Source organism: Rhinolophus sinicus, chromosome 14 (assembly GCF_057876585.1).
Source record: "Rhinolophus sinicus isolate RSI-liver-muscle chromosome 14, RSI-T2T, whole genome shotgun sequence".
NCBI lineage: Eukaryota > Metazoa > Chordata > Mammalia > Chiroptera > Rhinolophidae > Rhinolophus > Rhinolophus sinicus.
This window is the reverse complement of record NC_142514.1, coordinates 40835994-40856316: the sequence shown is the minus strand read 5'-3', so window position 1 is coordinate 40856316 and position 20323 is coordinate 40835994. Positions and strand designations below refer to the sequence as shown.

General features: G+C 45.4%; 1 protein-coding gene across 12 annotated transcripts in view; it reads left to right on the top strand.

Annotated features, from left to right (window-relative positions):
• The window catches only part of DAB1 (DAB adaptor protein 1), a 1099844-nt gene that overhangs the window by 1067352 nt on the left and 12169 nt on the right, over window positions 1-20323 (top strand). For 6 of the 12 annotated variants that reach the window (XM_074334774.2, XM_074334767.2, XM_074334768.2 and 3 more), the window contains 7 exons: window positions 137-187; window positions 285-332; window positions 4960-5022; window positions 7408-7516; window positions 15536-16084; window positions 19673-19800; window positions 20147-20257. In XM_074334774.2, coding sequence (XP_074190875.1) covers window positions 137-187; window positions 285-332; window positions 4960-5022; window positions 7408-7516; window positions 15536-16084; window positions 19673-19800; window positions 20147-20242 — 1044 coding nt within the window. In that variant the 3' untranslated portion in view covers window positions 20243-20257. The remainder of the gene's footprint in view (window positions 1-136; window positions 188-284; window positions 333-4959; window positions 5023-7407; window positions 7517-15535; window positions 16085-19672; window positions 19801-20146; window positions 20258-20323) is intronic. The other 6 variants (XM_019742545.3, XM_074334776.2, XM_074334773.2 and 3 more) reach the window with 3 other exon arrangements.

The window sequence follows — 20323 nt, the reverse complement described above, 5'->3', positions numbered from 1 at the left end:
GTACTTGGGCCACCGCTCCCGCCGACAGACTGGGAGAGTGTACGTCCTCTACAGACCCATCATCATTACACTCATGCATCCATGTCATGTGTGCGTCATTCCCTTCATCCTCATTCATCATCCTTTGCACTTGCAGAATGGCCATGTGATTGAGCATTTTGAAGAACGGTTTGCCGCAGCCACCCCGGTAAGAATGAGAGGGCCCTTCTGGGGAACTGTTTCGTGTCATTGTCATCCCATCATTCATGCCATCCATGCTCATGAGTCGTGCCTTGTGGTTACAGAACAGAAACCTGCCAATGGACTTCGATGAGATTTTTGAGGCAACACAGGTAAGGCCTCCAGGCTCTTGTTAAGTGAGGGCTGTTCCCGTCATGCTCATGCTTTCCATGTTGTCCTCACCCAGCCTGCGTGAATGGCAGGCGCCCTGCTCTGCTCTGCTCTGTTCTAATAGGAAGACTATTGGCGGGCCTGTGATATGGTCACATAGTGTGTGTGTGTGTGTGTGTGTGTGTGTGTGTGTGAGAGAGAGAGAGAGAGAGAGAGAGAGAGAGAGAGAGAGAGAGAGAGAGAGAGAGAAAGGGGCACTCTCGTTTCATTCAACAAATATTTTTCAAGCTCCTGGCATGTCCCTGGCATTGTGATAAATGCTGGAGATGTCATGTGGAGGAAGACCCGGTCTGTCCTCAGGAAGTTCCTATTATGACACAGTGCAGCATTGCATAGCATTGCTAGGATAAGGTAGGGTAGGGAGGGATATAGTAGGAGTGGAGGATAAGGTCCTGCAGCCTGGGGAAGCGTAGTTTAGTGCAACACAGTATAGTGGGTATTCAGACACAGGAGCAGGATGTGCCAGGTGCACCACTGGAACCAAAGACAGGCCAGACTGCACTTTAATCGGGATGCCCTAGAACAGATGCACTGGTTTATAACCAATATTCATACAGATTAGCGTTCAAACCAATGAATTTGGAATCTCTAGGGTGTGAACCAGGCATCAATATTTCCCCCACCCCAGTTATTTCAATGGGTCGCCAAAGTTGAGAGCCACTGAAATAAGAGTGTCTCATAAGCTGTTCTGGGCAGTGGGATGGAGAACAAAGTGAGGTAGGAAACACTTTCCTGGGGTGGTGGGGAATAGTCCTCTAATTTTTGTCCTGAAGGATGAGTGGTAAAGGCACTGGGGAAAGGAATGAGTGTTTTAAGTAGGAGGCAGCGCGTGTGCAAAGGCCCTGAGCCCTGAGATGGTGCGTCCTTTACAACCCCTGGTGCTTCTCTGCTCCATGACACTGCCCTGATTGTGTCTATAGGCCTGTCTTTCCATTAAATCACCAGCTCTTGAGAGCAGAAGCAGGAATGTGCCTTACTCGCCCCTGTATCCCTTTGCACAGGAGCTGATGTACAGTAGGGGCTCCATACTTTTCCTAAATAAAGGAGCTCCCGATATCAAAACATAGGGAGTGGGTCTGTGAGAATGTGTTTTGAAGGACATCTCAGCCTTCACCCATGGCGCCTTCAGAATTTCTCTATGGGAGGGGCCTAGGAGTCTAGTTGCAGTCGTCTAGTTGAACATAGGATCCGGGGACCTGGAAATAGCAGTTGTATAGCACGTCGGATATTCTTGTGAAAACGTCACTTGTTTGTATCCAAGAATGGCTGGGGAAGGAGGAGGCCTGATGGAGATACTCAGGGGCTTCTCCTTCCACAGACAAGCTACTTGTCACATCCCCTTCACTGGCCTTGGCCGCTTCCAGTGTGACTCTGCTTACCCTGGAAAATGCCCGAAGCCTAAGTTAGGAGCGGAATCTGCTCTCAACGGCCACCTCTGTCTTTACCTGAAGACATCTGCAGTATCAGTAATGGAAGGAAAGGCACGTAGTCATCTCGAGCCAACGGCCTTCCAGGTGATTTCTACAGATGGATGAGCGTCATGCCAGACCTTTTAGCAATGCTGGTTTCTGCTTAGAAAACATTCCGGAGCTGGACTTGCACCATGTCGGAAGGCTAACAAGGGCTCTGCAAAGTGATAGATAAACGAGATACTGCTTGGTCCGAAGGTCACATCCAGCTTCTTTTAGCTGACTGGTCAGAGGCAAGTCACTTAGCCTCTTGGTCTCAGCTCATCTGCAAAACATAGATAGTGAGACACCCATGCTGCCAAATTCACAGGGCTCAGTGCACGTCAAACATGATGATATAAGTATTGCAAAGTGTATTGTAAACAGTAAAGTGATTTACTAATGTGAACGATTACTTTTATTCTCTTGAGGCTGTTAAATGATTAATTAGGACAATATTATCAGATGGAACATGGCTTACTATGTTATAAATAAAAGGACTGAAGTTAAGGGGGGAAGGGAAGTTGTGAAAATAGATATTATTCCAGATTCTCAATTACATATGGTTATTAGAATTACTTTTAATTTTATGGGCTAAGAATCCCTTTTCTCTACAAAATTTAATTTAACTTAAGGTTCTATTTAAACAGCAAATCAAATGGAATGAATTAGTAATCTGTGTTTTGTGCCTCTGCATGTTTTTCTCATTTAATCCTTGAGTGAGAAATCATCTGGCAAAAAAAGGAAAGTCTAGATCTCAAGAATGAAGGTTATTTTAAAAGTCGTGCTTAAGGAGAAAATTAGCCAGTAAACTATATTTATGATATTAGTAAAAGCGTACCACGAGTTCAACACATTTGAATCGTAAATTGTGTGACTTAATTATTAACTTCATTTTAATATTTTCCTACCACTGAAAATAGTTGTGGACCATTTTCAAAGCATTGAGTTCCACTTGCGAGAAAGCCCACCAGCTTCATTTGAATTAAATAGAATTATTACTTATATGAATTTGGGAGAGAGTCTAAAGGATTTGTATAGTTTCATGAAATAATGTGAAAAATTGATAACAAGCTAACGAAAGCTTACCAAAGACAAGCAGCCAGATTTGGGGGAGCGCCCTGCATGCCGGCCACGTCATTACCATCGCATAGTTCTGGGCTGTTATCCTGTGAGAGAATCAAGGTAGTCAAGTGTTGGTAGAAAAGACTGTGAAACACACCAAGGGTCACCACTGTCCACTTCTCCGGCTTCCTCTCCTGCTGCCTCTCCACCATCACACTGGTCCCACCAAACTCCTGAGACGCCCACCTGCTCAGGTTGTTCCAGGCCCCTGTCCCCTTTGGTCATGTACTTGCATCTGCCTGGATTGCCTCTCCTCTTGGTTGCCTGGCTAACTTCTCCTCTTCTTCAGGATTCAGAGCAGGGCCTTTTCCTTGAGAAAACCTTTATTAAATTTCTTTGCCAAAATCTGGCTGGGTCCCTTCTAGGTCTCCCCCGTGTCCCAGAGAGACTTCTGTCACCATGCCTGCCACATGACCTTGAAATAATCTCTATCCATGGGTTGTCCCCACCAGACTGGAAGCTCCCTGCAGGCTGGAACCTGGCATTTCTCGTGATTATGTTCCCAGCACCTAACAGGTGTTCAGTGTTGAGGAAAAACATCGCTTGGTTGACAAGGACATGGATATGAATAGAGCTGTACTTGGTGCCAGGCACCGTTTTTCCATCTGAAAGCTTACAGGGAAGAGTTGAAAGTGAGTTAGCCAGGCTAAGCTTCTTGCAGCCAGAAGAGCCTTTTGTACTTTGTAAACCAGACATAGCCAAACTTCAAAGAAAGTCCTGCTATTAATAGTGTCAATTAATCTGCAGAGGAGATATTACCATGTCTGCAGTCCCAGTGAAGGAACTGCAGCCCTGAGGAGTGGCAGAGATTGAAGTGGCAGAACCCAAACGTCGGCCCCCGGAGTGGGATCTCTCCCAGCCCCCAGGGCTCACTTACCTGTCAGTAGGAGAGAACATTCTTTACTTGGTTGTGAATCATAGAGATCCAGTCCCGCCTGGTTAGAGCCCAGCTCAAGTGCATCGTAGGCAGGCAGACGCTCCCTGTCCTTCCATTGAAGGGTGTTTTTAGGTTTCCCCGATTAGAAGCTATTACTTATAAACCAAAGAGGAGCAGAAAGTGGTTTTTCCTCAGTGAGCCGGTTTGCACAAAGCATATGATTATATAGTTTAAATCAGGCTGTTGGATCCTGGCCATAGACTCCCAGCAGTCTCTGACGCTGGAAGTGTATGCAGATTAGTGTCTAAGTGTAACTTAAAGGGTTTCTTCCACAGCTGTGGCTGGCACCGCTCAGGCACTGCTGTATGATGGATGGGAATACAGAAGATACAGTGTCTGCAGTGATGGAGTTCCTAGGAGTGATTGATAGTGTATATACTGGGCTAGTTGTGATGCCCTTCCTGGTATTAAATGATATGTTTTCTTTCCCTCCAACTACATTTTTTATTCTAAAGACAGACTCCTTCAGCGGCTGTCATTTGACTGCATGGTCGATGTGCAGAAAATTCAAGTCCTGGCCTGGGTGACCTGGAGGTCACCTCTGCGAGGCTCAGTTTATCTATCTGCAAAATGGGGATGATGATTCCTGCCTCTCAGGGTTATTGTCATTGGGAGCCTTTACTGAGAAGAGGCCATGAAGTCGTGTGTTACGAAGCACACGAAAGGCGTTTTGTACGCATGGATACACTCATGAGAAAAAAACCAAACAAATGTTAGGGCTGCCTTCTTGCCTTTATCTCCTGAAGAAGAGAGACAGTGCTGGCAGTGATGGTAACTCCATGTGAAGTGGTGTTATTGTTTATGGGAGATGGCCACGGCCGAATCTCCTCGACTGAGCAAGGATAAACAGGCACGCCGAAACGAGAATGAATTCTGGCCACATCCCAGGTGTTTTTAGGATCCTGAGGTGCAGTAATGACCAAAAGGGCTTCTTGTTTATGTAGACATGTTGCAAAAGAGAAATATTTTTCCTCACGACATACTGTTTTTAAAGCAGTGCTTAGCAGCAGCAGCAGCAGCGTTCCTTGTGGTTACGTCATTCTCTTCTTGTCTTTTCAGGCTGTGACCCAATTAGAACTTTTTGGGGACATGTCCACCCCTCCTGATATAACCTCTCCCCCCGTAAGTATGCACTGCCCTCTGAGCCCTGCCTCCCTTTCCTTCCCTTCTTTCGTCTCATAGTGGCAAGACTATGGGATTTGGGGAAAAGAGACCTTCTGGTGGATTTCCACTGACTCTTTCAAGCTGTGTGATTTGGGCAAGTTAACTAGCCATTCTAAACCTCAATCTCTGCTATTTTTTAAAAAGGAATTATGATACTTGCTTCTGCTTTGAGAAATAAATGGAACCGTGCATCAGCAGTTATATAAGATCACCTGGGTACTTGCTTTTTGCTGGGCAGTGGACAGACCCAGGAATGGGATGTAGTCGCTGCCTGCAAGGAGCGCATGGTCTAGTTGGGGATGTGGGCAAGAAACGCAACAGGACCACAGACATTTGGCATTTGACAGCGGCTGCCAGCTGCCCACACTGCCAGGCGGTCAGCCAGTCAAGGGAGCACCTTCTCCCCGACTCCTTTCTGCCCTTCCCTCTCTCCTTTCTTCCTTTCCTCTATGCCTCTTCTTTTTCCTCCCTCCCCCTGCCACCTTCCCACCTGCCTGCTAGCTTTGCGGAGCTTCTCACAAAGCTTTGGATTCCCAGCTCCACATTCAGCCAGGGTATCTCAGTCATTGCTTATAAGGAGGCAAAGATTGTAGGAAGCCCTCATTTGAAAATGAAAAGAAGGAAAAAAGGAATTATTATAAAACCGAAGCAAAATAGAAACCCAGTGCTTTGAGAACTGGATGCATTCAAAGACCACCCTGCAGCCACTGCAACAGCAGAGCCTGCTGAGATGGCCCCTCTACCTCCTCTGCACCCACTCCCCAGTGGCAGGCAGGGGGCAGCCAGCCACAGCTGTGCCAGCTGAAGCTGCTGGGAGGGGGCAGCTCCTCTGGGCACCGTGCATTTGTGCAGACTGAGGGATGGTGCTATGGTTCATTGGCGCGATGCGTCTCACAGAGAAAGGCTGTAACCTCGCCACTAAGGACAGATGGCACAGACTCTGCTGCCCACAGCTGCCGCCAGGGAATCTAGGCACAGCTGTTCTGCTCCCAACCCCTGATGTCCAGAGCAGCAGTGAAGGAGGGGACCGCAGCTCCTGCCTCCAGGGATGCTGGACGGCTCGAGAGAACCTCATTCTCTCCTTTATCCCTGAGGGGAACAGCTGTGTCCTGGGCACTTGGCATCTCAGAACCGGAGGACTCTGGAGCTAGAAAGGCCTAAAGAGATCTTCTAACCTCATTTCCTTCGTTTTACAGATGAGCACACTGAGTCCCAGAGAGGGCGTGTTACTCACCCAGTGTCACACAGGGGAAAAGAGAATGACGTTGACTGTGTTTAAAAGTGCTAGTGCAGCATCTCATGGCTGAGTTTCTGGCCCTGAACCCCAGTGCAGTCCAAATGGGTATTATCCTCGGAACAATGCCGTTCTTCCCCAAGCTGCTAGTTTAAAAGTGACCTCGTCTCATTGCCATGGTTTCAGGATTAATTGCTTGCCCCAGTCTATCCCGAGGGGAAAAAAATAAGGATATCATGGTATCAAATTGACATACTCTATAGGCAAAATGCCTCTGTAAATGGGTGTAGCCCTTTAAAAGGAAACTGCGCACTAATGTTTTTATCTCAGTGCCCCTCACTTTACCCAACAGTTCATGCCGCAGACCTTTCTGGAATCTGGAATTCCTGCTTGGGCCAGGCACTATCGAGTTTGCAGCTGCTCAGGCGTTGTTGTTTTGGGGGTTTCTTTTTGTTGTTGTTGTTTGGGGGGGGCTGAAAGGGGTCCGTTGTTGTTTTTATCATCTTCTTGAAAATATTTACTTATTTTTGCAAGTGAAGAGAAGATTCAGGCCAAATTCTGGGAGGCACCAGGGTACAGGCTCTCTGTTCCAGTTGCTAAGCACTATTTATTCATTTAGTCAGCTGTTAATTGACCATGTATTAAGTGACAAGCCCTGAGCTGGGCACACAGTAGGTCCTGAGTGGGTGTATGTCACTTTGAATTGATCACGTCTAAAGGATGAAAGCCAGATATTATGGAATAATTCAAGGGCCCGAAAACACCCCTCCGGGGTTGGGACTCAATCTAAATAGCCACGATACTGGCAAACGTCATCCTTTGCTGAGCACCTACTATATGTCTCAGAATGGTGCCAGCCGCTGTACGTGCACGATCTCATTTACTCCTCCCAACAGCTCAAGAGGTACGTATCATGTTGCTCGTTTTACAGTTAATCTGTGTCACCGGCTCATGGTCTGCACCCCACCTAAGTGGTCTGGACCGCGGCTCGTTTCTGCAGCACACGCACACACTCCACTCCTGCACCTGCCGCCTCGCATGCTTGATGACTGCCGAGCTCCCCCCCCCCCCCAGGACCCTCACGCACCCTCTGTCTCTCTCTCTGACAGACTCCTGCGACTCCAGGTGATGCCTTCATCCCGTCTTCATCTCAGACGCTTCCAGCGAGTGCAGACATGTTTGGTTCTGTACCTTTCGGCACTGCTGCTGTACCCTCAGGTAAGCCGTCTTCCACCTGCTTCCCTTCCTCCTTCGGCCTCCATCAAGAAAGAGAAAGAATTGACTGAACCAGCTGCCAGATTATGCCACAACCCCTGTGGAACCACCATTCTCTCCTTGTGACTCTTCAGGCGACACTGAGAAGTTGCCAGGGGTGAGGCGGGAAGGCTGGTATTTACAAAGGTCTGCTGTACTGCTGGCATTCAATGATGTCTTTCACCTGGAAAGTTCAAGATTCTGGGTTACTGAGGTATATAGCTTTAGAGAGCTTGGTGCACACACAGCCATGCAAGTCAGTTTCTTCCTGTCTATTTCAGCCAGAAGGAAAAAAGCTGGTCAGTGGGAAGGAGGTGAGTCAGATCTCCACACACCTCGAGATCTGACTCATAGATGGGATCTGTCTCATTTGATGGAGATTCAAGGATGGCGAGATTCCCCATACAAGAAACCTAAGGGACAAAGCAAACTGCTAACAGTGAATTGGGAGGGTGATGGAGCTCTTAGTGATTTAGAAACCATTTGTTCTTTTTTCCAAATATTTTTAAAAACGTGTATACTACTTTCACAGCAGGGTGAAAATATATAGTGTTTCAGGTGAGTTACAAATTGGTGGGGTCGCTGGCATCTTGTTTCCATGTGGTCAGGCTCTCCATGCAGCCAGTCCTTTCTACTTGGACATGACCAAAGCTGGTATCACTTATGCTTTTTACATACATGGGAACCTGAAGGACTTTGCTTTATTTTTTATTTTTTTAATTAAAGTTTATTGGGGTGACAATTGTTAATAAACTTTCATAGGTTTCAGGTATACAATCCTGTAATACATCATCTCTATATCACATTGTGTGTTAAACCCAGAAGCAGTTTACTTTCTTTAACTACATAGTTGAAGTTTGTGGCTTCATCTCTCTTTTTCTACTTTGTTTTCATAAATGGCAAATAGAGTTTAAATACTTCAGAATACAAATCTTGCATTTTTTTTTCTGTAAATAATTACTCTTAATTACATAGTGTCAGAAACAAATTCTTGCCGCCACAGATAAACCTTGTTGTTCTTCAAAGTGAATTAAAAATGTATTCCCTGTCCTGAAATAGTTCACACTTACTCCTCGTGAGCCCAGGGATCATTATGAACTTGGAGAAGCAACCGAGTTTGGTGGGCACGGATCTACTTACAATTTAGAATGTGCAAGTGGCCTACACATTTATGTAAGTGCGAAGCTTCCCACCTGAATCGGTTCCACCCACGTGTAAAATGGGATAGTGGTGATGACTGGTTTTCCTCACCTGAAACAGTTATCAAAGTTTCCTTGGAAATAGTATAATAGCACGTGTCATTTTAAAGCAGAGTAACAGTTTTCAGTCAGGAATGCACTACCTTTTTGTGTCATCAGCCTTGTGTTCAGAATACCCACGCTTTGCCCCATTATGTGACTCATGGAGATACGCTGGAGGTGATGAGGACTGTAGGCACCAAACTTACTAATTTACAGGCCTGTTCATTCCGTAGATAATCACTGCCTGCCCACTGTTCCGGGTTCTGTTCTAGGTACCTGGGGTGTGTCAGTGAATACAACAGACCCCGCCCTGCAGAGAGCCTACTTTCTACTTGAGAGACAGACAGCAACATTAAAATATGTAACATATGTAATAGGTTAGAAAATAGTAAGTGGTCTGGACAAAAACAAAAGGTAGAGTAGGGTAGGGGGGCTTTGGAGCAGGTGAAGAGCCCCTGTAAATGGAGGCTGTAGTCAGGAGGGGATCCTGCAAAGCTGAGATGTGAGCAGACTGGGAGTGTAAGGGAGAGATGCAGGAAGGTGTCAGGGTCACGTGTACTCCAGGAGAGGAGGAAGGACTTGGCCCCTCGGAGTCTCTGTTCCCTTCTCTGTGAGAGGGTGGGACTGGATGCAGTTGCCCATGTCTTCCAGCCCTTTAGATGAAAAGCACCTGAGGACCTGCCCATGCCAGGCACTGCTCGGGGTCTGCTCTGCAGCGTGTGCCAGGTGAGGGCTTTGAAGACCTGGAGTTTAGTCTTGCTGGTTGACCAGCTGTGCTACAAACTATGGACAAGCCACTTCTGCACATCCAGATTTGGTTTCTTCAGCTACTAAATATATATATATATATATATATATATATATATATATATATATATACACACACATATATATACATATATAAATGTGTATATATATGTGTGTATATATATGTATATATGTATGTGTGTTACCTCCAAGCTTCCAATTTTTAGAATGTGTATCTAAAATTAATTTTAATTAACATATTTTTGCTTTCTTACTCTACATAAGATACGCTGAAGAATAAAACTAGGCTTCAGTTGGTGTTAAAGTACCTGCCCTTTTCCTCCGTAACTGGCCTTAAAAATCTCTGCAGCAGTGAATCTCCATCTACTGGTCCCTAATCCTAGAGCCTAGTGATGGGGGACGAGGAAGTGAACTGGGGTATGCAGCACAATGGACAGGCTGTGGGATGCTATTGTGTCCAGTGGATTAGGTTTGAATCGCAGCTCAGCCATTTATTTATAAGCTATAGACTCCTGGGCAAATTACTTAACCTGTCAGAGCCAGAGTTTCTTCATCTTTATAACTGAATTGAAAATAATACTTACCTTGCAACAATATCATGAGGATTGAATGAGACAGTTAAGTGCCTTGAAAAATGCTAGCACATTTTAGATGCTTTATGTAGAAAATGCTGTTATTACAATTATCCTGATTTCTAAAGTAGAAGAAAATATGTGCTGTCCTACCCTGTTTCCCCAAAAAGAAGACCTAGCTGGACAATTAGCTCTAACGTGTCTTTTGGAGCAAAACTTAATATGAGACCCAGTGTTACTTTACTATAATATAAGACCAGGTCTTATATAATATAATATAAGACCTAAGTCCCGGTCTTATATTAATTTTTGCTCCAAAAGTCTTATTAGAGCTGATTGCCTGGCTCGGTGTTATTTTCGGGGAAACACGGTACCTATACTATTTTTCTTTACATTTTTGAGATGTTTAAAAAATGCATATAATGAAGAGTAGGTCTTTGGCCTCTTGACTGTGCCTGGTGGAGCTGGTCTGGGTGGAGAGGGGTGGCTGGAGAATGTACTGTGTATGAACCTAGAGCCTGCCACTAACCAGCTATGTAATACTCAGCTCAATCTCTTCTGAGCCTCAGGAAACATATCTGTAAAATGGGGATCAGAATTCCACTCCATAGAGCTGTTCTTAGGATTACACAAGTTAATACATATAGTAAAACATTTAAAACAATGCCTGGCAGTGTTTACATAAGTGAGGTCTCACCTAATGTTTGCTACCCTGTTCACCAGAGGCCCTGGCTCTGCTACCCATGCTGTTTGTAACTGTGGCAAACCATCCCCTCAGGAAGCTACAATTTCTCTAAAAATGTAAACTCCACTAGGGCAAGGATTGCTTCTTGTTGTTGTTGTTTTTACTGTTTTGTTCCTCACTGCATCTCCATCTCCAGAGATTAAAACAGTGCTTGGCATCCAGTAGGAATATTTCTGAGTGAATGAATGAATGAATGAATGAATCAATCAATCAATCAATCAATCAATCAAATGAAATAATGTAGATAAGAGGTACCATGCAAGTTCCCTATATGTTGTGGGAATCCCTTAGTTTTCAGTGTTTTTCTTACATTTTAGTCGGCTACTTTTTTTTTTTTCTTTTTTCAAATAACGAGGGTATCCCCAGGTACCAGCATCTGGTTATAAGTTGCAATTTCCAACACTTTTTAAAAATCTAACTGCAAGGCAGTAATGCAGGTGTTTCACCTCACAGCAAGGAAGTTTATAACGGATCTGAACTCTCTGGCATAAACAGATGCTCCTTGGCACCTTCTCTCTCCACTATTGAATGTTAATGAGCAAACAGTTACTAAGCTGTTATTGTTATGTGGCTGCAGTGGCAGCCACCAAGTGGCTTCCCATGTCCAAGACTAGCGCAGCCCTGCCACTGAGGTGTCCCATCAGGCATGCCCCATGCCACGTGGCCAGAGAAGCTTAGCTCACAGAACTGGGGGAAGCCCAAGCTGCACGGACCCCCACCCCACCCCAGGAAAAATGAGTGAGACCTGCAAGTTCCCAAACATGATACCCAATTACCCTGTGCTGCCTGTTTTTCTTTTGAATATTGTACTTTGGTCTGAAGCAGATGGCATGAGGCCAGAGAGACATGCTAATAGCTCTCTCTAGAAAAGTGTGCACAGCCCATCTGTTTTTTCCTTGTGGGGGAAAAAAAAGATAGGGAAAAAAAAAAAAAAAAAACCCTGCTACATGCTACCAAACAGTAGAATCATCAGAGATCACAGCACTTATGCAGTTTTGAATTTAATTGTACGCTTGGAAAAATGCAGGGAAGACGTTTATTCTATCACTCATTCACCTGTATATAGAGCCTTTCTCCAATCTAAATCATTTATGGAGCAGCTGATTTGTGCCCAAAACTATGCTAGACACCGACTGGGGAGAGCGATAAAATAAAGGGCTCCTGCTGGCAGGTGGTTTGTAGTCTACTAAGCGAAGACAGAATAACCAGGCAATTACAAGGCAGTAAGACAAGTGCCATGAGAGAGATGAACAGAGGACTGTGGAAGCCCAGCAAAGGAGAACCAACTGAGTCTAGCAGTGATGCTGAGCTGAGTCTCAAAGAGCAAATAAGGGGTAGCCACGTGTAGCAATAAATAGGGGTTGGCATCCCAGGCAGATGGGACAGCAGAGACAAGAGAACAGGTTTGCGTGCAGTTTGCAGCTGCTACTGGAAAGGGTGCTAGTAGGAATTCGAACTAAAAATGGGGAGGCAGAGGTGGAGAGCGGGCTGACCCCCAAAGGCTCCTAAGCCAAGCTCAGGCATCTGGACCTGATACTCGGGACAATAAAGCACTACGTTTGCATTTTAGAACAGTCCTCTGGTGGCACAGAGGAGGGTGGAATGAAAGCAAAGCCAAAAATAGGCTGGGGGAGGCAGAAGCCTTCCATCTATTCAGCAAGATGGACATCAGCGTTGAGGTGGTTGCAAGACCCACAGGCAGGTCTCCACACTGTCAGAGTCACCATTTCCTTCTTATAACAATTATCTGTAATATTATGAAATGAAATTCATCGATGATATGACCCATCTGTACAGTTTCTCAAAAGTCAATAGGATGCCCAAATAGTAATACAAGGAAGAAATAAAAGAAGGCTAACTTATAATGAAAACATATGTATTTCAATAAGGAAATACCCAGGTACAACCACACTAGAAGACATACTAAGTAGTAGTCAGGTGTGTATACTTAGACATTTAATCACCACAGGTACAGACTATACAGGAGTGTCAGGTTGGCTCATACAGCACAAGAAGTGTCTGTTAGGGCCCACGATTTTCCAAATTCATGAAAAACTATTGACAGTGTTCCAAACAAAACAAAGTAACAGTCTTCCCTCAGTGTTACATTCCTGGAAAATTAAGTACATTAAAACTGTGCAAATAAACTTTGAATATTCTATGTACCATATTTCCCCGAAAGTAAGACCTAACCAGAAAATGAACCCTAGCGTGATTTTTCAGGATGACATCCCTGAACATAAGCCCTAATGCATCTTTTGCAGCAAAACTTAATATAAGACCTAGTCTTATTTTCGGGGAAACACAGTAATTCACAGTTCAGTCTATACTCAAATCATCATAAACAGAAAGTAGGATAGTGTTTTGTTAATGCACGTTGGCCTCACACATCACAGGATGTCTTGTATCAATGCTCTTGGCCCCTTCAATGGCAAAGTACCCATCCCCAAGTTATCAGGACAGCCAAACAACACACCCCACGCATGTCCTAATCATCCTAATCGTCCGTTACGGGGAGGTAGCACTCTCATTGAGAACCCTTGAGCTCATTCAAGAAAATCAGAAGATGAAAACAAAGTTGCAAAATTCTTAGTCTGTTGCTAAGTTCCAGTCACTGCATTACTATGATGGGCAAGGCTACAGGCATTTCAATGTCAGCACAAATGCCTCTTGCACCCTCTTATTTCAGTGCATTAGGGCTAACGTGATCTCATAAGGATACTGCCTGTTTTGTTATTGACAGCCCTGCCTCATTCCATAAAATCATGCAACACGGCTCAGTTAAACATCAAGATTAATCTGTCTCTGCGTCCTGTCTTAGCCACGCGGAGCCTCTTCTTACCTTGCAAGGAAATGGCCTGCATTCAATGTTGGCTCCATCCCTCATCGGTTCATTGAAGGTCAGGTAGATCTGAGGCTGGGGCACCTGCACATGATTTCTCTGGGTTCACTGGAGTCACTGACGTGGCATGACCAGTACCATGGTGCCCACCTGTCTTCCCTTTGGAAGTTGCAGGGTACCCTTCACCCACCCCTCCCTTTCTCCTGGTCTTGCTGCTTTGTACCTGCAAATTCCTCCTGGCAGCCATGAAATCATGTGTGTTGAGAGGGCAGGCGAAGCTAGCTCGTCCACCCTCTATACTGCCTGTCCTGGTCATCTGAGTGCCAGGCTCGACCGTCTGTGCATGTGGCCATTGGGTTCTCTGATCAGAAATGGGTCTTGGCCATCTGGGGGAGGCAGTGTGGTGCAGAGAAAAGCACACAGGCTTTGGGGGCAGGTGACCTCCACTGAGATCCTGGTCCCACCTCATGCCAGCTGTGTGACTCTGAACGAGGTGCTTTTCCTCTCTGAGCACCAATTTCCGCGTCCCTAAAATGGAGATAATAATCCCTGCCCTGCCAGGCTTTTGGGAACATGGAGCAGCTAATACGACACCTAGCACATTGTCATCATTTAATAAGTGGAAATTATTGTTCTTATTGCTACAGTTACTATTGTTACTGTAAAGCAAGGTCACTTGCACTTCTTTTAAAATGTCTGTATCTCACCTGAAGGAAATAACACAACAAATAGTCATGACAGTAACACATGTGAATGCACCCCCTGTATGTTTGTGGTGCCAGTCTGTACTGCTATTCGAGGTGTTCCTGAGTAGGACGGTGATCTGTTTTTATCATCTCTAAAATGGGCATCCTAATTCAGAAACCATGTATAGTAACACCTATCACTACCATTTATTGCATGTCTGTTATAGCTCAAGGAAGGTATTCAGTGCATGTGTATAGGCCCTGATTCAAATTGTACTAATTGCTGACACTTACTGACGGCTCAGTCTGTGGCAGCTGCAACGCTCCACACCTGAAATCCAGAATCTCAGTTAATTGTTAAACCATCCCAACCAGGCTAAAAGTGTTTTATAGAGTAGGAGATAGAGCTTTAGAGAGCTGCCTGCGCTCTCCCCAAATGCCACAGATAAGAATCGGCAGTCTGAATTTTAACCTTGACCTCTAAAAGGCCAACATGCCGGTTTTTGTTCACTTTGCACATAGCTTCGATGCTGAAGAGAAAGATGTTCTAACCGGCTCTCCAACAAGAGCCTGACTGTGGGGACAGAGCCCCAGAGAGCAGTTTCCAGGCTCTCGACCTCACATAGAAAGGTGCTGGCTCGGGTAGTAGATGGCCATCAGCTGTAACCAGTTAGCCATTGGCCGCTGATATAACTGCCGTGGCTGAGCTAGCAAGCGCAGATTGCAGTTAGCAAGTGGAGTTGGTTGGTTGGCAAGGAAGCGGACGGCGGATTCTGGATCGTGTGGATCCTACTTTCTGTGTCTTGCCCGGCCGCCAGCGAGACTGGCCTGCAGGAAGACCTCTCGCTGGGATACTGGGGGATGTTTGCTTTTGTGTCCCGACCAGCTTGCTCCCTCGCTGCACTCTAGTTGCCCCTTATGAGGCATCTTCTTCGAGAGGTTCCCATGACCCCTGCTCTGGAAGCCAGGCTCCATGGAAAGAGGGGCTCCTGGTTTGCTCATCTTTGTATCCCCAGTCCCTAGCACACAACCTGACGCTTCGTAGTTTCTCATTACCTCTTTGCCAATCGCTTGACTCCAGGAATTATTGTCTCCCGGGGTGCCTGACTCTTCTTTTTCACCCCTCCAGGTTATGTTGCAATGGGCGCCGTCCTCCCATCCTTCTGGGGCCAGCAGCCCCTTGTCCAACAGCAGATTGCCATGGGTGCTCAGCCACCAGTCGCTCAGGTGATGCCGGGGGCTCAGCCCATCGCATGGGGCCAGCCGGGTCTCTTCCCTGCCACTCAGCAGCCCTGGCCAGCTGTGGCGGGGCAGTTCCCGCCTGCCGCCTTCATGCCCACACAAACTGTTATGCCTTTGCCAGCCGCCATGTTCCAAGGTCCCCTTACCCCCCTTGCAACCGTCCCAGCCACGGGTGACTCCGCCAGGTCAAGTCCACAGACCGACAAGCCCAGGCAGAAAATGGGGAAAGAAATGTTTAAGGATTTCCAGATGGCCCAGCCTCCACCTGTGCCGTCCCGCAAACCCGACCAACCCTCCCTCACCTGTACCTCAGAGGCCTTCTCCAGTTACTTCAACAAAGTCGGGGTGGCACAGGATACAGATGACTGTGATGACTTTGACATCTCCCAGTTGAACTTGACCCCTGTGACTTCTACCACACCATCAACCAACTCACGTGAGTACCCGTCATAAACCCGATGAGAGGGATGTCTTGTTTCTAGGGTCCAAGAGCTCATCTCAGTCACATTGAACAGGATTCTTTGTTTATATTATTGCTGCTACGAATAATAGCTACCAATTATTAGGTACCAATTATAACAGACACCCCTCCTCCACATACTGTAATATCTATATTATTTTTGTACTCAAAACAATGCTAATGACAAGTTTTGTTAGACTTATTTGACAGATAATGAAAGGTTCAAAGACAAAGAGAATAGACAAAGTGGTAGAAGTAAATACAAGCCTGTTATTTTTCTACCATGTCACTTGGCCTCTTGGGTTTCCGTTCATTTGCTCATTCATTCATGTATGCATATCCCAGCTAGGACACAAAGATAAAAAATGAAATAAAAATGAATGATGTGTGTGAATTTTTAGGAACAAGGATAAAAATTTAGAATAGGAAATTAAGATCAGGGGGAAACTTAGAGCAGAGATAGAACAACCAGAAGGCCTCCTACAGCTGGTATAACCAAAGCTAGATTTTGACTCAAAACTTAGGGTAGTCAAAGAGAAAACCTAATGACGTCGCAGGAAGCCCTGGGCAGCAGCTTCACTACTTACTCGTTTTGTGCCTACACAAGTCATTTCTATGTGCCTCAATTTCCTCCTCTGTCTTAGGCAAGGGTTATTAAAAGGATTCAGTGGTACGTGTACTGAAACATTACCTACCTCACAGAGTTTGAAGTCGTTTTATCACCATTATCATTGCATGCTGAGTGATTTCGTGCAGAGTCCTGATCCAGGGTTCTAACCTTGGCTCTGCCACCACAGGCTGTGTCTTTTGGCTAGCGTGTGGCTTCTCTTAACCTCAGCTGTGTCATGCGTAAAATACGGAATGAGCATTTTGCCTCCTTTCAGTCCCAGCATTCAGTGATTCTAACCCAGCTCACTTTTCCCCTGAAAGCATCCAGAAAAACCAGAACCGTGCAGCCAGAATCCAGATACCCTGGGGCACACCTATGCTTTATGCTTAGTCCACACCATTTGCGGAAGGTGTCTGATGATTCAGCCTGTGCCTTGACAGTTGATAAGGGGAAAGAAAAGGCTTATGGAACAATGAGTTTGGCGTTTTTATTACTGTCACAGATGATATGGATCACTGCTTGGCCAATACCGTGAATTGTCAAAAAAAATATATATATATATCATGTTTCATAATTAGAGAGGGTCGTTCCAGCTAGATTCGGAATGCTGTTCTGAAAACTAACACCTTCTATGTGTACAAACAACCTACTTCCCCTCGAGCCAGATGACCTACATAGTGGGGGCACCTTATGAACTGTAACTCACAGGTTTCCAGTGAAGAATAATGACTAGAAAGTGCAACGCTCAGTAAAGGACAGTCATACATAAATAGCGAGCATCTTTTGAAAACACGTATCTCTCTTGCAGTGTGTCAACTACAAATAAAAGAGGGGAGTTGAAGTTCTTCGAGGACAGGGAATATGTCCTAATCATTCCTACACTACTCATAATGGCAGCACAGTATCTAGCACAGGAGAGGGAGGCATTTGGGAAAGGTTGTAGAGAATGAGACAAACAAAACAAAGGCTACTCCGCCACTGTTGTGTTTCCGAGCAGGGTTTTGCACCTGGCACTGTTGACATTTTGGGCCAGATAATTCTTTGTTGTGGGAGGCTGTCCTGCGCATAGTAGAATGTTTAGCAGCAGCCCTGGCCTCTACCCACTGGACGCCAGTAGCAGACATCTGCTCCCTGGTCGTGACAATCAAAAGTGACTAGACGTTGCTAAGTGTCCCCTGGGGGTGGAATTGCCCCAGACTGCAAACCACTATTTTAGATTGTAGAGGTATGCTAGCTATAAAACCTTCTAAAGGTTAAGACGCCCACGTAAATAAACCCCTAGTTATGCTTCCCATTGATTTCATTCTGTAAGTGTGAGCAGTACACCTCTCAGAATGAGCAGCTCAGCCGGGGTTCTCAGCCTTTCATGAGCAATAAACCACATCAGACACAATTCAGAATCGAATTACACTAACAATTACTAAATGCCGACCACTTATCCGGGTGTTTTCCTATAGCTTATCTCACTTAAACCCACTGTAACTAGTTTGTTCCATAATCATCTCCTGAAACAAAGCAGAGTTCCTTCTAACTTAGAGGAAACCTTAATGTTTTCTGTTAAAGAACATGAGTGAAACCAACATTTCTATCCTGTTATCCATCAGCATCACCTTTAGAATGGGTTGAGTGGAGGTTCAGTTGGACTAAAAGCAAACCTCAAATAAAAATGAAAAAACAGCACAGTTACCGGACAGTGTCAGACAGGCCTGTGTTAAATCCCACGGCTCCTATTTTACAGCTGTGTTAGCCCCGAGAAAGTCACTTCCCCTCTCTGAGCTGCAGTATCTTCATCAGGAAAATAAAAAACAAAGCCAGTAGGCACAATAGCATCTAACCTGTCTATATCAGAGAGCATAATAATTGCCAAGTGCCCTAGTGCGGTGTCTATCTTGCTGGCACACCATAAGCAGTATTGTTGTTCTAAGTATGCTGGTCGGTTCATCAAGGCCAAAGGAAGTCACCCACTTTTATATTCACTCACTGTCTGATTAGCAGCCAGATTTTATAAATTCTTATAAGAAGTTATGAGAGGGAGGCCTTATCAATGGCATTTGCAGTTCAGCTACTAACTCAAGCCACGGCACTCCCTTATTTGGGTCCGAGCCAGTGACCAGCATTTTCAACGCCAAATAAGAAATTTGTAAAGGAAGAGTAATTTCAAATGGCATGTTTGTTATAAACCTCTGGAACAAATGAGACCAGGAAAGCGGGGGAGGCCAGGACAGAAAATGCACATCCTTGTAGAATGAGGAATAGAGTGCCAGCTGTGAAGTTGCCGTCAGCTCCATCCCTTTTCCCAGATCCCTGAGGCACGCGTTATTCAGTACGTGTTTGCCTAATACCTACTGTGTGCCAGGATATGAAACCTGGTTCTACCGGTTTTCATCTGTGTGGCCAGGAATGCTTCAGCAGTCTTCCTTTGCCTTATCTGAAAACTTGGAATGATCCTACCCCTAAGGTTTTGTGAGGGTTAGAAATAGTCTCTGTAAAATTTCCGACAGTATATGACACGTAGAAGGCCCTCAGTGTATATCATTGTCCTCTCATCTGCTTGTTCTTCTTGAATTAATTGTATGATGTTAAGAAAGAGAGAAGAACACACACTATAGTCCAGTGGTTCTTAACTTGAGTGTGCAGTCTCTGATTCGATGGGTCTGGGATGGGGTCCAAGAATTTGCATTTCTAACAAGGGCCGAGATGTGGCTGATGACCCAGGGACCATCCCTTCAGAGCCACTGCCTGTCCCATCCGCCCACTCCTTCCTGATCATCATGTATATGAGAGGACAAGATAAGTATGTCCAGAGTATTAAACGGTTCAACTGGCTTGACCTGTGATAGGAAGGAATCCTGTGATTTGACTTACACATAACCAGGTCCCCGAGGTTTCTGTGGGATACACGTGGTTGCAGCCAGACACTTAGGATTTTCTCTCTCTTTGCATGGTCTCTGCAGCTCCAACTCCAGCCCCGAGACAGAGCTCTCCATCCAAATCATCTGCATCCCATGCCAGTGACCCTACCCCAGATGACATCTTCGAAGAGGGCTTTGAAAGTCCCAGCAAAAGCGAAGACCAAGAAGCTGTAAGTGACCAGTGTGTTCTTTCTGTTTTTGTTTTTCTTTAAAATCAAAACTTCTATATCTATATGGATAATGCATGAGGAATCCTACAGTAGAAAAGAGCGCTGGCTCCAATGCTTAAGTTCTAAATGGGTTAGTAAGGGGCTTTCTTTTATGTTCAAATGAGCAGCTGAAATAATGTCCTTTCATTACATGGTTCCTACAAGTTCTTGCATTTGTGGGCCTGGCATCCTCTAACTGAAGTTGCTGCCTTAAAATAACTGATTTTATGTGTGCGTGGAAGCATGCCCAGCTGTCTTGTGTTTTCAATTGTTGGAAAAAAAAAAGTGTTCTCTTCTTGTATTCTAGCCTGATGGGTCACAGGCCTCATCCAACAGTGATCAATTTGGGGAGCCCAGTGGGGAGCCCAGTGCTGATAATATAAATCCACAGGCCGGTAGCTAGATAGCGCAGGTCTGGGTAGGTATCTGTCCTTTTATCTCCTTCATCCTTAAGTCGTCTGCTTTCCCTTTTGCTTGTTCTTCA